The sequence below is a fragment of the Excalfactoria chinensis genome, chromosome 14 (genome assembly GCF_039878825.1).
Source record: "Excalfactoria chinensis isolate bCotChi1 chromosome 14, bCotChi1.hap2, whole genome shotgun sequence".
Classification (NCBI taxonomy): Eukaryota; Metazoa; Chordata; class Aves; order Galliformes; family Phasianidae; genus Excalfactoria; species Excalfactoria chinensis.
The window spans coordinates 9174725-9189611 of NC_092838.1; the positions used below are offsets into that span (position 1 = coordinate 9174725).

The 14887-nt window shown below is 51.8% G+C and overlaps 2 protein-coding genes across 4 annotated transcripts in view; both read left to right on the forward strand.

Annotated features, from left to right (window-relative positions):
* The first annotated feature begins 606 nt into the window (after positions 1–606).
* On the forward strand, positions 607–9690 carry KPNA7 (karyopherin subunit alpha 7). 2 transcript variants are annotated; one of them, XM_072349155.1, is made up of 11 exons: positions 607–740; positions 3620–3734; positions 4119–4253; positions 4778–4863; positions 5457–5725; positions 6044–6126; positions 6911–7174; positions 7512–7745; positions 8076–8258; positions 8745–8894; positions 9492–9690. In XM_072349155.1, exons 2-11 carry the CDS (start codon positions 3678–3680, stop codon positions 9537–9539), a joined length of 1509 nt encoding a protein of 502 aa, XP_072205256.1. In that variant the 5' UTR covers positions 607–740; positions 3620–3677; the 3' UTR covers positions 9540–9690. The 2 variants fall into 2 exon arrangements, with proteins under 2 accessions (XP_072205256.1, XP_072205255.1); XM_072349154.1 differs by lacking the exon at positions 607–740 and adding an exon at positions 2888–2912.
* A 1522-nt stretch (positions 9691–11212) lies between these two features.
* Positions 11213–14887, forward strand: part of SMURF1 (SMAD specific E3 ubiquitin protein ligase 1) — a 43213-nt gene continuing 39538 nt past the window's right edge. For both annotated transcript variants that reach the window (XM_072349020.1, XM_072349021.1), the window contains exon 1: positions 11213–11434. In XM_072349020.1, the coding sequence (XP_072205121.1) occupies positions 11380–11434 (55 nt within the window). In that variant the 5' untranslated portion in view covers positions 11213–11379. The remainder of the gene's footprint in view (positions 11435–14887) is intronic.

Here is a 14887-nt window from a genome sequence, read left to right on the forward strand (position 1 = left end):
TTACTTGGACGACTCTGTTTACTCAGATAAATCACGTCCTGCTCTGTTTCGGTTTTGCAGCTGGCAGGAAACACTACACTGGGAAACCCCACCTGGCTGAGGGTCCCTGGGTGGCTGCACTGTTCTCTGAGACTCACTGTGCTCTCTGCAACCGCTGCCAGTAATCCTCCCACCACTATTTATTGCAGTTTCCAGACCACCTGCAGGGCCCTGAGCTCTGTGTGAGGGCAGATTTGCTGCAGCCACAGATCAATATCACCTTCTGTGAATATCACCCAAAAGAAATGCAGGGAATTCATTTGGAGGCAGAGCATCCACAGCACGTCGTGGTTTGGGGCTTTTGTAAGCAATTATTGCAAACCTTGCATCTGGGAGTGAGGACTGCCAGCAGGTCTCTTTGAGAAGGCCATGGGATGCATCGATTCATTCATGGGCACAGCCCTGTCCCCTTTGTGCAACAGTTTGGGTTGGGCTTGGTGATTTTAGTGGTCTTCTCCAACCTTAACGATGCTATCTATGATCCTGTGATCCTGTAACTCTAAGCTGGGTGGGCCCCAACTTGCAGAAAGGCCCCAAAGGAGGACAGCATCCATAACATCGGGGGGCAGTAGGGAGCTCTGAGATTCCGCCTCCCCTCCTTTCCCTTCATCCCATAGAGCCATGAACTTCAGCCTCAGGAAATGGGGCAGAGAAGCACCATGCAGACCTCCTGCCCACTGGGAGCAGCATGCAGAATTTGGGTACGTGTGTTTCTCCATCGCTCCCCATCCCCATATTCACTGTCAGACTTTCTGTCTCAGTTCCTACAGTTACAGATCCAGGGACCGAAGGAATAACGGCTACTGGGACCCCATTAGGAAAAGAAAAAAAGTGCTGTAAGACTTTTGGCCATAAGAGGTTTAAGAACTTCCACAGCTGAATGAATCAGCGTCCCCTAACTGACAGACGATAATGGATTTAATAAATAGCTATGATTAAGTCTGATGTTATTTTTAAACAATTTCAAGAACTGTTACTCTAATCCCTCCATGCTTGGCAGGAATGATGCTGCTCAGCAGTTGAAATTAGTTCCCTCACCTTCAGCCCGGGGTGCAGTTACAGCTCCCAGGGCTGTGGTGGTTTGCTGAGGCATCCGTTTCTTCTGGACATCCACAGCTGCATTTGCTGAGTGCTCTTTGCCTTGGGAAGCACCCCCTGAAAGGGCCGGTGTTTTGGTCATGGGGGTGTCAGATGTGAACACCCAATGAAAACATCAAGCTGAGATGTCGCACAATGCATCTGGTGCCCGTGTTGGTCTTTATCAAACAGGGCCCAATTCCCATATACTTGGGTGCAAATCGAGCCACCCTTAAGACAGGTTGCTTTACTCCAGGTGCCAGCCCGTCACCCTGCATGGTCACAGCACTTGGACCAAGGACCACAGTATATTGTCACCATCATCATTGACATCTCTCCTTGTCCATGGCACTGTCAACCAAACTGATGGAAAGTAGTCCCTCCCTTCCCTTCCCTTCCCTTCCCTTCCCTTCCCTTCCCTTCCCCTTTCCTTTCCTCCCCTCCCAAAACCCAGCTGCAGTGCTCAGCTCTGTTGTAACTCGGCAGCAAGTCAGGGGTAACAATAAATCCCTTCTCCCACCTTCTTGCTGCATGTCTCCATCACGCAGACCGTAACGGACAGGGGCTGTCACTTATTATGTGCTCATTTTGTGCTGAACACAACACAGCTCTGATCGCAGCTCAGATGGGGGCTGCAATGAATCCCTGGGGCTGGCACTGGGATGCAGGGATGGCTGTGGGCTGTGCCAGGAGGGCTCATCCCAACCCCACACAGGGAATTTCCAGCCTCTGTCCTACACGTGGCCCCAGGCACGGTGTGCATGGGTTCACCAGGGCGGTGGGGAGGTGTGGGCTGCAGAGATGCCAGTGCTGGCTTCTTCCTGACCCCAGGGCAAGGCTTATTATAGAGACACAGCAACAGGAGTAATCTTTTGTCTCGGGGGCTTAAAAGAGCTGCCACCAGTCGCCATCCCACTGCTGTGCAGTGCCACAATGGGAGCAAGCGGGTGAAGGCGTGCGGGCTGTGAGGGAGCAGCAAAGCTCCGTGCCAGAACCACAGCTTCCCTACCTGTCACCGCGTGGATTTTCAGCCTGAGCACACACGGCTGAGCTCAGGGGACACTGTCGTGTCGATTTAGGGTTTTATCTCCTTTCCTCTCCATTAGCTCTGATACCCTCTTATTATGCTGCAAAGAGAACCGTTTGCTCCTCCAGCGGTTGTCCCCTTTCCCACTCAGCAAATATTGATCTGCCCGTGTCCTCAGCACGGGGTGAGCTCAGCACGGCCGTGTCACCTCACATGCCATCACCCATGGGGCTGAGGATGGAGAGGAAGGGACAGCAAGTGATTGCCATGTATTTTTCTCCCCCATCCTGTCTCTCCCTACAGCAGCAGTGCTGGGAGCTGTAAATGCAAACCAGCTCTGGGCTGAGGCTGCTGGGGACTGGGAATGGAATGGAATTTCAGCCCTGTCTGAAATCTGATGGACTTGGGAAGACTGTAGGACTCTGCTGGGTTCTCCACGCCCCAGACCAGATAGTATAAGGATATCCCCAGAAAGTAATAATGCCAAAGTGGGCAAAGTGCAGTGTGGTGTATGGGGAAGATATGGAGGTAATGATGGAGGTAAAAGAGGAGCTGGAGGAGGTGTCAGGGTGGCCCAGGCAGGAGAGTAGCTCAGAGAAGGAAATACTGCTGCTCCAGGTGCACCCAAATTGCTGTGGCAGGAGCAGCTGAGGCTAATGAGGTGGTCTGGGGAGAGCCAATGGTTGGGGCCAGCCTGGGGTGTGTGGCTCCACTGGGGGCAATAAAGGGGCAGCTGAGGGTTTTGGGAGCAAGAGAGGAAGGGTTGAGGGTGAGTGGTTTTGGGCTCTTTAGTGGTGGGTGGTTGCTGTATGTGTTTTTAATTTGTGCTCTTGGTGGTACCTGACTAGTGGGAGAGCTTGCTGGGTGAAGCTGTGCTTTGCTGCCTGCTTTGGTCTCATTTGTGTGCATGTTTTATGTATGTCTGTGGGTTTCTGTTGTTATGGGAAGCTTAGAAGCAATGTTACCTGTCCTGCTTATGCCTCTCACCTGGGGTGATATTATATGTGTTTGAAGGGGATTTGCTTGAGCTTGGTCACTCTGGGCCAGTGCATGACCTGATGCCTTTGCTATGGGAATCTCTGAGCTGTGGGGGGATTTGGGCTGGGATGTGGCTGCCTCTCTTCAGATGGGACCCTGAGCTGGTGCTTCCAGAAGCCTTTGGTGGTCCCGCAGGTCTTAGGCTGTCTAAATCAGTGGCACCCAGAGCTGGAGAAAGGTATTCCTATCTCCACAAAGAGAGGCATGCCTTGCTTCCTCATGGGGTCACAGCTGTAACTTCCCCAGCCTGGTGTTAAGTGGTGGTTTGTGCCTGTACTTAGTTTAGAGGCTGAGCTGTTGTGTGAGCTCTGCTGAGGGCAGAGGACTTGATATCCCTTATACTGGGGGTGGCTGATGTGTGGTGCTGCTGTGGGGTCCCAGATCCTTGGGGGTCGAGGTGATGTGGCTGGGGCCTGACTCTGCCCTGTGCTGCCCCAGAGCACGTGGAAGATTTCAGCTGGCAGCAATCAATCCTTGACCTGCTGAGGTGCCAATCATGAACAAGCAAGATGAGAGGATGAAGAAGTTCAAGAACAAGGGCAAGGACAATGTAGTAAGTACAGACCCTGCTGTCTGTGGCACCTCCTTCCAGAACAGTGGGACCAGCTGAAGCCTATATGAGAGCTTCTGAATGTCACTTACCCTCAGATCTTAGCACAGATCTCAGGGGTGCTTCATTAGCATCAGAGAGATGGTGTGGAGCTGCTGGGACATGGTAGTAGTGGGATACAGGCTTTGGGTGGGTGGCTCTGGGCTGTCACTGCTGCCAGCATCCTTGAGGGGGACACAGATGCTTTGCTGTGACCCTACTGTCTGTGGTGAGGAGATGGCTCTACTCCTTGTAGCAGTCCTGGGGTTGTGAAGTCAGATCTGGTGTAGGGATGAGCTGTGTGTGGGGGAAGCTCGGTGGTGCTTATGTGATGTCCTGTGCCTCCAGGCCCTGCGCAGACTGCGGGTGGAGGTGAACATTGAGCTGCGGAAGGCCAAGAAGGATGAGCAGATCCTGAAGCGCAGGAGCATTTCCATCATCTCTCTGGAGAAAAGCCCCTCATCAGAAGAAGAGAGAAAAGCGGTGAGTGCTGGGTGTCTGCTCCTGGGAGGGTCAGTGTAGCAGCACATGGCTGGCGTAGAACATCCCATCTGCTCTGGGACTTGGGTGAGCACCACATCTAGTTCTAGTGACCTGGGTTAACAGCTGGAGCAGGATGCGTGGACTCGGGAGGGATTTAGGTGCTGCCCAGCCCTCTTCTGTGCTATTCTGCATGAAAATGTGTAATGCGGCTTCCCTTGATGGTAGGTAGAATTGGGTGCAGCTCCAGGCACCTGAGCAGGGTAATTACTGTGCTCACGGCCCCATTATGGTGCCAGGGACTCCCCTGCATTTGATTACAAGGATCAGCTGCCTGGAAGGCATTTGTGGGATTCTCTTCCTCTGTCTCATCCTGAAACTGCATTGCATAAAGAGCAGACAGCACCTTAGATATGGAGCAGTGATTGCCTTGGGTCTAGACAGCTGACTGAGTGTGAGATTATGCCAGAGGGAGTCCTGGCTTGGAGTTCTGACTTGCAGACTGACTGTGAATCATCCCAACACAGATTGTTCCACTGTCTTTGGAGGAAATAGTGGAAGCTGTGAATGGGAGCGATACTTCGCTCCAGCTGAAGGCAACTCAGGCAGCCAGGTATGCTGCTTGATGGGAGGGATGGGCTGCTGTGGGGTTTGGGGGCCAGGGGACATTGTTCCTGCTCAGGGGGGGCACTGAAGACACAAACCGCACTGGGGAAGGGGCCTGCTAGCCCTGGGGACTGGGGTTGGTGGTGCCTTCTGGGCTGTGCTGGCTGCGATCACCTGAGGTGGATGGAAAGGAACCTGGTGTTGGAGGCTGGGTCAGAAGAAGGGCTGCTCTGCAGTGGGACATGGCTGAACAGGGCTGCCTCCATGTGAGTCACCATCAGCAGGGATCTGTCACCAGGGTCCAGGGGAAGCTGCATTGCAGCTGGGGTTTTCCTGGGATGGGTCCCTGGTGTGCAGTGCAGCTGGCTTTCTGCCTGGGGTGTCCTGGAAGCACCCTGAGCTTGCACCATGCTGAGATCTGGTGACAGCACAGCTCTAAACAGTGGATTCCCTCCTCTGTCAGCACAGGTGTGGTGGCTAGAACTTAGATCTGGCTGGAAGTGCTCCCTCTTCTAGCTGTTCTTGGCTAGACCAGGGCCCTGATGGCATCCTATGCAGATAGATCCCTATGGCTATAAACTGTGCTGTGCCTTCTTGCAGGAGGATCCTGTCCAGGCAGAAGGACCCCCCTCTCAATCAGATTGTTGACCTGGGGATCATCCCCAGGCTGGTTGAGTTCCTGACCCGTTCCGACTGTGCTGCTCTGCAGTTTGAAGCAGCCTGGGCACTGACCAATATCGCATCCGGCACCTCGGAGCACACCAGGGCGGTAGTGGAGGGAGGGGCCATCCCTGCTTTCATCTCCCTCCTGTCCTCCCCCCACATGCACATCAGTGAGCAGTCTGTGTGGGCACTGGGCAATATTGCAGGTGAGTCCGGACCCCAGGCAGGGCTGGGTTAAGACATGGTCACTGCCCCAGCTTCTGCTGGGGTGATGAACAGCGGTGTTCCTTGAGATGAGCCCATCTCCCTGCAGCTCTGTTCTGTTATTCTTATAACCTGGCAGCCTTTCCAACCCTGGGTTGGTCTTGCAGGAGGATTTTGGCCATAGCTGAACACAAGAGTGCATCTTGCTGGGCTGGTTTAACCCACCAGCATCATTAGTAGTGGGGCTTCTGGCTGCTCTTGGATGTTGCCTGTCTTGTGACTGAAATACGTATCATAAATAACCCTCTTTATCTGTGCAGGTGATGGTCCTCTGTACAGAGATGCTCTTATCAAATGCAATGTGATTCCTCCCTTGCTGGCTCTGGTGTCACCAGTAACTCCAGTAAATAACTTTCTTGTTCTTGACTTGGCACTCCTGTTCACTTGGGTAATGGGTGAATGGTGATGTGACTCACAAGTAACCAGCTGTTAGGTCAGTTGGATGGGACTCTTGTCTAAACTGCTAAACTGCTTTTAATGAGCCGAACTCTGAACAAGATGCCAGGCAGATGCATTTCAAGTCAATGTAATGATTTAGACAAAGCTTTTCCATCCAGCTTTGACCATCTCAAGCTAGGAGTAAGTTGCAATTGGTGCACAGCAGACTTGCATATGCATGCAGTGCAGAACTTGTCCTTCCTGCTTTCCCCTGCTGTGCCCTGCCCTTCTGCAGCAGTGCCTGCCCCACAGCTTTCAGGGGAAGAACCTTCTCAGAGTGGTGTAAGGTGGGCTGCAAATATGGACCTGTGACAGTGGGGCTCCACTGCTCTCCTCCCCGAGATGAGGGAACTCAAACCCTTCTCTGTGACAATGGGCTGCTAATATTAAAGTAACACCCCTGGTCTTGTCCAAAGAATGCTCTGTAGTTTGTCCTGGGGAGCTGGCAGTGAGCTGTTCGGTGCCTTTGTTAGTCACAGTGGCTTGTCATGCCATTGGATCTGAGGTTATTGGGACTTAATATTGGAGAAGGAGGAGGGGAGGTCTGCTCTTTTATCTCTCTGCTTCAAACAAGCCTCAGCCCTTATTAAAGAGGCTGCTCCTGGCTGATAACATCTGCTGCTGTGGAGCAGTGTTGGTTGCACCAGAGGGCTCAGCAAGGAGGATCTCACAGCTTCCTCATCTTCCAGGTTGGCTTCCTGAGGAACATCACATGGACTCTGTCAAACCTCTGCAGGAATAAGAACCCATACCCACCCCTGGAGGCAGTGAGGCAGCTGCTGCCTGTCATCACCTGCCTGCTGGAGCACGAGGACAAGGACATTGTCTCTGACTCCTGCTGGGCTGTGTCCTACCTGACTGATGGCTCCAATGACCGTATCCAGATCGTGGTGGATACGGGGATTCTGCCACGGCTGGTGAAGCTCATGGGCAGCCCTGAGATGATCATCATGGTAAGGAACAGCTGGTAGCTCCTGATCTCTGGGCCTTTAATGTAGGGACATCTAGGGAGAGGGAGGGAGCAGCTCCTTGCTGTCTGTGTTCTGCTGCCTCTTCACTCTGCGGTTCTGCTTGTTGCCGATCAAGCCAGTGCTATGTTCCTTCTTGCTGCGGCTGGGAAGAGCCTGTAAATCTGCTTAGGTCAGAACAGGAGGCTGGTAGATAATAGCAGTAATCATCCATGGGACTTCATGTGAAGGATCAGGCACTTAGTGAAGGTGCTTGCTAGTTTTTCTGGTGTGTATCCCTTGAGATAAGACTTCTCATCTCCATTTGCTCTAATCTGTCTAGACTCCAGCTCTGCGTGCCATTGGGAATGTGGTTACAGGGACTGATGAGCAGACCCAGGCAGCTATTGATGCTGGTGTCCTGGCTGTCCTGCCCCTTCTCCTGCGACACACGAAGCCAGCTATACAGAAGGAGGCAGCGTGGACACTCAGCAACATTGCAGCTGGGCCCTGCCATCAGATCCAGCAGCTCATCACCTGTGGGCTGTTGCCACCTCTGGTGGAGCTGCTTGATAAGGTAAGGGGATGGACACAGCTCTGTGCACATGGGGCAGTGCTCAGCTTCAGCCCATGCTGCTTTGTTGTAAGGTGCTGTGCCTAAGAGCCACCTGGTCAGTGTTCTGTGAAGCTGCTGGGATCTGAGGAACAGCATGAGCATTGTACTTAATACATCTGCATGAGAAAACAGCTTGGAGCTGGTCTTGGCAGCTCTGCTGTGTGTCCACACAGTGCTTAGGAAAGCAGACTAGTCCAAATTATATACAAGGAGTGGCTCTCCTTGCCTGGCATCTCAGCCTGCTCTGAGGGATGCTGAAGTCTGGAAATGCCTTTTCTGTTGCACTTCCAGGGGGATTTCAAGGCCCAGAAGGAGGCGGTGTGGGCAGTGGCCAACCTGACAACTGGTGGCACTGTGGAGCAGGTGGTGGAGCTTGTCCAGTCTGGGGTCCTCAAGCCTCTGCTCAACCTGCTTTTGTCCAGGGACACCAAAACTATCCTGGTTATCCTGGATTCGATTTCAAATCTCTTCTTGGTAAGATCTTGTTACATCCCTTTTGCTAAAGGAGCAATGAGGTGTGTGAGGGATGCTCACATGGTGCAGCTGGAGCATCTCCTCTCCAGCAGTTAGTCTTGCAGGAGTGAGTTAGAGTTCATGCCTGTCTTGTTCTTGGGTTCTTTTGGGTTGCCCAAAGGGCATGAAGTTCCAGAGTGCATCCTCTCCTTTCTGAAAGGAGAAACAGCGTGCTAATCACTGAGCCATACAGAAAATGAAGGTCTTGGAGGAACTGGATGGCCCTGGAGTCTCTCAAGGGTCCAGGAGGTGTTTTGGTTGGCAGCAAAACCACAATATAGTGAACAAACAGGGACAGTTTGATAATCTACTGCAGTCATATTCTAGGCATCTCTGCTGAACACAGTGCACACCCTTGTGTTCCTACCTGCAGTCACTTGGCCGTTAGGCAGGGACCACCTTGGCCCCATTACTGACATGGGTTGTACTTGCCTCTGTTGTTTGCAGGCAGCTGAGAAGCTGGGAGAGACAGAGAGGCTGTGTCTGATGGTGGAAGAACTTGATGGTCTGGAGAAAATTGAAGCCTTGCAAACCCACGACAACAACATGGTCTACAGAGCTGCTCTGAACATCATAGAGAAGTACTTTTCTGGTGAGGTATGTGAGCTCTTGCTGCTGCTCATTAGAAAATGAATTGTTGTGCACTGAAGCAAAGCCCATCCTTTAAAGATGCTGAGATAAGTTCTTAGGTATCTGCTTGAATGGGGTAGTTCCTATACTCCCTTTACCTTCCAAAGCTCTGTAGAACCCTGATCTGTCAGCTGACTGTTGTGCAATAGAGATGCTTAGATAGCATCTTGCTGCTGGAATTTCCAATGGCATCAGCTGGCATCACTGCAGTTGCTGATATGCATTCCAAATGTGAGGAGGCTTCCTCTTTCCTGGCTGGCTTGTTGCTAGGAAGGGCAGCCTCCTACTTGCTGATAACTGTGCTCAAGTTCCTTCTGGGTTACTTGATTCTTCTTGTGTTAAACTTGTGGGAAAAGTGCAGGACCTCAGCAAGGAGTCCCAAGGGAATTCCATAACTGTCACAGGTCCAGACTTGGAGACAGCCTTGTTCTTACAGATTAGGGAACAACAGAGTAGACTCTTATAGTGGTCTGGCAAACCCCAGAGCTGAGGTCTGAAAGTTGCCTGCAGTGTTTAAACAAGTAAAGATGTAGATCCATTAACTGGCTGTGAACTTCTTTCTAGGAGACTTCTGATCTGCAGCACTGGAACGGATGTGGACGGGATATATAACTTCACAGTGGAGAAGCAAGACTTCAACTGCTGAAGCATTGCACAGCTCTGACTTGTTGGGTGGAGGCTGGGTGTCCTGACCAAGAGGAGTAGAGATGTATAACCCTTCTACAGTTGGAACTTAGCAATAAATTGCACTTGTGGGTTTGTACTTCTTGCCTCTATTCCTTTTCTCTCATACTCTGCTGTGGTGAAGATGGTTCTCTGGTTCCTTAAACATATGTGTAACCTCTTGTTCGACTCACTTAACTGCTAAGAAGGTACCAAACCCTGCTTGGCCTTTGTGTTTGTGCTGTGTCTCCTGGGCCTCCTTGCAGGACAGAGGGCATTTCTCCTCCAGGTTGCCTAGAAAGAAGGAAGCAGAGACTGTGGTCTGTACAAGGTGCACAGCCCTGAGCTTGCTGAGTTGCTGAACTGTGGAGTAATGCCAGGATTTATTTCCTGGATCTGACATTATGAAGTGCAAACTAGAATAGCACAAAACCTGAATGTGCTCTGGAGATGAGTGCCTGTGTGGATCCTTCCTTTGTGCTGTGGGTTAGCACAAGGGGCTCTGCTGCCAGAACCACCTTACTGTGTGCTGCTGATGCAGCATCTGGAAATGATTGGATTTCAGTGGGTAAAAGGAGCCTGAGGTAGATGCTTCCTCGGTGTAAATGGAGATGTGGACCGGAGCTGGGCTCCTGCTGCTGCCCTGCTCTTCCTGTGCTTGGACACAGGGCTGTCGTGTGCTGATGTTCTGCTGACTTAGAGCAAGCTAAGAAGGGAAAGGTCAGAGCCTGGGGCTCTTTTCCTGTGCACCTATTTGAGGCTGTTACAGGTAAGTTGCTTGCTTTCACCTTTGCAGCACTGGATTGAAAGAGAAGTGTCTGTGGATGCCGTGCTGGGTTGATGATGCTCCACTTTCCAAATGCAGAGCATCTCTACCTTTCATTGAGATGAACTAAAAAACGCATTGCTGATTGAAACAGCCTGTTCCCTGCCCAAAGAGGAGCTCAGTGATAAGTGGAGGTGTGGGGGAGACATTGCAGGGGCCCAGCGGTGTGCAGCTGTGTTCTGTAGGGCTGGCGTTGCAGGAGGCTTCAAAGGGGGGTTTGGCCTTTGGCGGGTTCATTTCTCATTCAGAGCAGGAGGGGTGGCTCGGGGGATGCTGTTGGGTTTATATTGTTGTGCCACGTGAACAAACCCATCAGTGAGCTGCTTCACACCTTATTGCACCTCCACTGACTTTTGTACTGCTGTGAGCACTCTGCACCCCATCCGTGTCCCCCCTGTACCCAACATCGGCCATTTATTCTTTACTTCCTTAGGAAACTTTCTCAGGGAAGAATATGGGCGATGGGATAATTCTGGAGGTATCCGTGTCAGTAAATGGCATCTAAAGCAACTGCGCCTTAATTTGGTGCATATTTCTGGATCCGGTAGGTGGGAAAAGCACCCGGAAAAGCCACGTGGGTGTATTTTGTCCGAAGTAACACACGTGAGGAGCCTGCTGCCCGGGTCTCAGATGCGCGGCTTCGGGTCGAGCCGCTTCGTAAGGCGCCGCCCCCTCCTTGCCGCCCCGCGGTCCTCCACCACGCCAGGGGGCGCCGCACTCCTCCTTCAGCACCCGGCCCCTCCTTCCCCGACCTCCCCAAGATGGCGGCGCTGACGTCACGGCCCGAGACGCGGGGCGGGGCCGAGGCGGAGCGGAGGCGCTGTCCGGGCCGGGTCGGGCTGGCGGCGGCTGAGGCGGGCGGCGGCGGGTCCGGCCGCGGTTGGAGCGCGGAGAACGGCCGGAGGTTGAGCGGGCCCGCATGGGGTTGCGCGGGGCCGCGGGTTGATCTCGCCGCAGGGCGCGATGTCGAACCCCGGGACGCGTCGGAACGGCTCCAGCATCAAGATCCGCCTCACAGGTAATAACGGCGCGGGGAGGGGCCGTGGCGCGGCCCGGGGCGCCGCTCGGTGCGGAGGGGCCGGTTGTGGGGAGGGGGCGGCGGGCCGCTGTGCGCCGGGCCGGCCGTGGCCGCGCGGGGAGGCCGGGCCGTGGCGGCGGGGCCCAGCTGTTCCCCCGCTCCTTGTCTCCGCTTCCCCCATTCCCAGCTCGGGCTGCTGCGTTTCCAAGTTATTGCTGTTAATTTCCCTTGTTGTTATTATTATTATTATTCTTTTCCCCCTCGCGGTTCCCGGTTCCCACCCGCCCCCTGCAGTGCAGCCGCCGTTCCCTCAGGTTCCCTTTTCCCTGCCGGCGGACTCTGAACGAACCCTCTGCTCGTCTCGTTTGCCTCTGCTGGGCTCCAAGGCTTTGCTGAGGAGAGCCCCGTTGTTCTCTCTGTGTGCGTCTCGTTGCTTTGAGTGGTTTTGCTTTGTCTTATTTTGTGTGCCTTGTTTCCCTTCTTGCTCTCCTCCTCGCTTGCTTCCTCTCCCCAACCCAACTCCTGCAGTCCTTTCCCTGAGCCAAAGGTGCCAATGAACCGCTGCGCTCCGTGTCTCCTCTCGAGCTCTGTGTGCACACATGAATAAACCAATTTATGTTGCACCCTCCAAGGTCTGGGTTAGATCTGAAAGCTGCTCCGGCTGATGCTGAGCTGCTCTCCTCATGGGAAGAGGCACAGCTTCTGATTCCTAAGGCTATGGGGTGAATTATTAATAAATAAGACCCGATCTGACCTTTTAAAGACAACAGGTGGATGCTTGGAGATCTGGGTGCTGTGGTTCATTCAGACCCAGGTACTGGTATTGATCTTTATGGAGCTGTGGTTGTGGGAGTGTGAGATATTGCCAAACAATGAGGAAAATGGCACGAGGTGAACTCCGGTTCCAGGTGAACTTGCTTCTGGTGTGCACTGCAATCAGTCAGGAGCGACTCTTCAGAATAAAACCCTGGTTTGCTTTTAATCCTTCCTTGATCCTGTGCTGCTCGTGCTTTAGAAGGCTGCAGCTGGGAAGGAAAACATCAGTCTGAAAATCCTTTTGGACAGGAGAAGGCTGGAAGTATTTTTAGGGTGCAAAGACGATGTTTGATCTGAAATCAGTTCTGTGCAGCCGTGTGCTAAATGTCCAGTCAGTCACTAACGTGCCTTATTTGGATGCCAGTAAGTCAATCAACAATGCAGGCAGTTGAGTAACTTGTGCTGTGGTCGCAGCCCTTTGGTGCAGGCGGGTATCATTTAAATAACAGAAGCTGTTGGTTTTAGTTTTAAAGAGCGAATGCAGCATCAAAGTGTTCTTTGCCTTTTAGCGTGCGCTATTCCTGCCGAGCTGAGAGCGCTCTGTGCAAGAGGCTGAAGTTGCAGCTTATTGAGCAACTCGGTGGATTTTCTCACTCATCTTTTTTTTGTTGTTTTAATTAACGATATTGGAGAACTCTGCTTGCTCAAACGTATTTTAGGTTTTTACAAGCATGTGACCTGGGTGGGATGGCAGAAATTGCTGCGTTCCATCAGAAATGAATTGCTCTGGGAGAGGTTTCCCTTTGGAGTTGTTAGGAAATGCTGCATCCTCAATGTGGCTGGAGGTTTGCTGGGCTGACTTACCTGCTCCAAAGCACTGCAGCTATGGTGGCTGCTGCTTCCTCATCTCTTCTGCTGCTGGGAGGTCTGAGTGGTGTTAATTCAAGACAAAGTCTTCTGTTACAATCTACTACCTGCGCCGTGTTTCCTGTGATTAGAAATCATTTGTTTTGCACTACTGAAAGTAGCTGTGTGAATACCGCTCAGTCCGAAGGTGCCTGTGAGTGTTAGGAAGCAAATGGTGGTTGAATCTTTCTGTTGCTTTTAAAGGCATCATTTTCTTTTTTTCCTTATTTATTGGCATGGTGTTTGTACAAGCAGCGCGTTAGAAGCATTTCAGTTATGTGAATGTATTAGAAAAAATCTTGCATCTCGTGCAGGGTGGTGTCAGTCTTACCCTGATGCAGATTGCAATGAAGTGAAATGGTAAATGACACGTTCTGTATAGAAATGAAAAACAAATAAACCAACAGATACAACTGCAGGTAACTTGGATGATGGGTTAAAATGCCTGTGTCCTCAAACATGCTCGTCTCTCCCTATCACAGAATGGCCCAGGTTGGAAGGGAACTCAAGGCTCATGAATCTTATATCTTGCTTTCTCCAAAAGTATGTGCAGAGTTCCTTTTGCTTTCACCACTGCTGGTGACAGAGCAGCCAAGGGTGCTTATGGCCTTGTCTCGCTGCTGGGAGCAGTTCTAGGCAAAGGAAGGTAGGACTGGTCATTACATCTGTAGTCTCTTTGTATCCGTGCTGTCAGCGGGGTAGAGCGGCCGTGACAGATGACTCAAAAAAGAGATGGGAACAATGCAATGGGATTGTGAGTGCTTGAGGAGTCTGCTCAGGATCTTCTGGGTCAGGGAGGAATGCGGTCCAAAGGCAACGGGGCCTTTGTGAAGCACATCCCTTTTTTAGCTGATGTCCTCCTCTAAAACCTTTGTTTGCTGCTGCAGTCACTGCTCCCTGGGGGAAGTTCCAAAGGGTTTATCAACTCCAAAGCTTACATACTTCTTACTCATACTGTTATTTCACCTAGAACTACTCATGAAAACTGCAGTCTCATTGTGCTGGATCTCAGAGTTGCTCTTGTTCCGGGTAACTTGCAGATGGAATTGGGAAGGTTGTGAGGAAATGGACTAAGTGTGCAGCTTCTCTACCAGAAAACCTCATGGCTGTGTTCTGACTTCATCAGTATGGCTTTTTCATCACTGTTGCAGCAGAGGTGTTAAGAGCAGTCTGGCTTCTGATGCTGGAGAGGAAGTGAGAAAAGATGGGGAAGGAAAAAGCATTTGTTCAAATGTTATGAATGGTTTCAGAGAAGGAGCAGGAGGGGGAGAGGACCTCATGTAGAAATTCAGCCCATGGAAATGTGTCGATGGCCAAAGCAGATTCTTGAGCAGAAGAGCAGCAGTTGGTATAACAGGAGAGTGCAGTCATTCCTCAGCCTTAAGGATGGCATTCCTTCTTGGCAGCCCCAGTGTAGGGGGGTTGTTGGGTCGCTGTTTGTCATTGTGTCTGTAGAGGATTTGAAGGGAGGGCGAGAGGAAGGAGAGCTTGATGTCATAGAATCATAGAATTACCCAGGTTGGAAAAGACCTTGAAGATCATCAAGTCCAACCGCAGCCTAACCAGTAACCTATCTCTAAAAACCCTCTGCTAAATCATATCCCTGAGTACCACATCCAAACGGCTCTTAAACACATCCAGGGATGGCGATTCAATGTCAGAAATGTCAAGGAGGAATGAGGAAGGTGGCGAGGAAGTGCATGGTTTATGTGAGGTGAGCACATTCACAGGCAGTGTTTGATTTCTGGAGGATCAGTTGTGCTTAGCAGAGGCAAAGAAAGGCAAAGAGGT

Coding starts and splice junctions, on each gene's coding strand:
- KPNA7 (XM_072349155.1), top strand. CDS start 3,678: ATGAACAAGCAAGATGAGAGGATGAAGAAGTTCAAGAACAAGGGCAAG. Junction 3,735..4,118: donor ACAAGGGCAAGGACAATGTA/GTAAGTACAGAC, acceptor CTGTGCCTCCAG/GCCCTGCGCAGACTGCGGGT. Junction 7,175..7,511: donor GCCCTGAGATGATCATCATG/GTAAGGAACAGC, acceptor TAATCTGTCTAG/ACTCCAGCTCTGCGTGCCAT.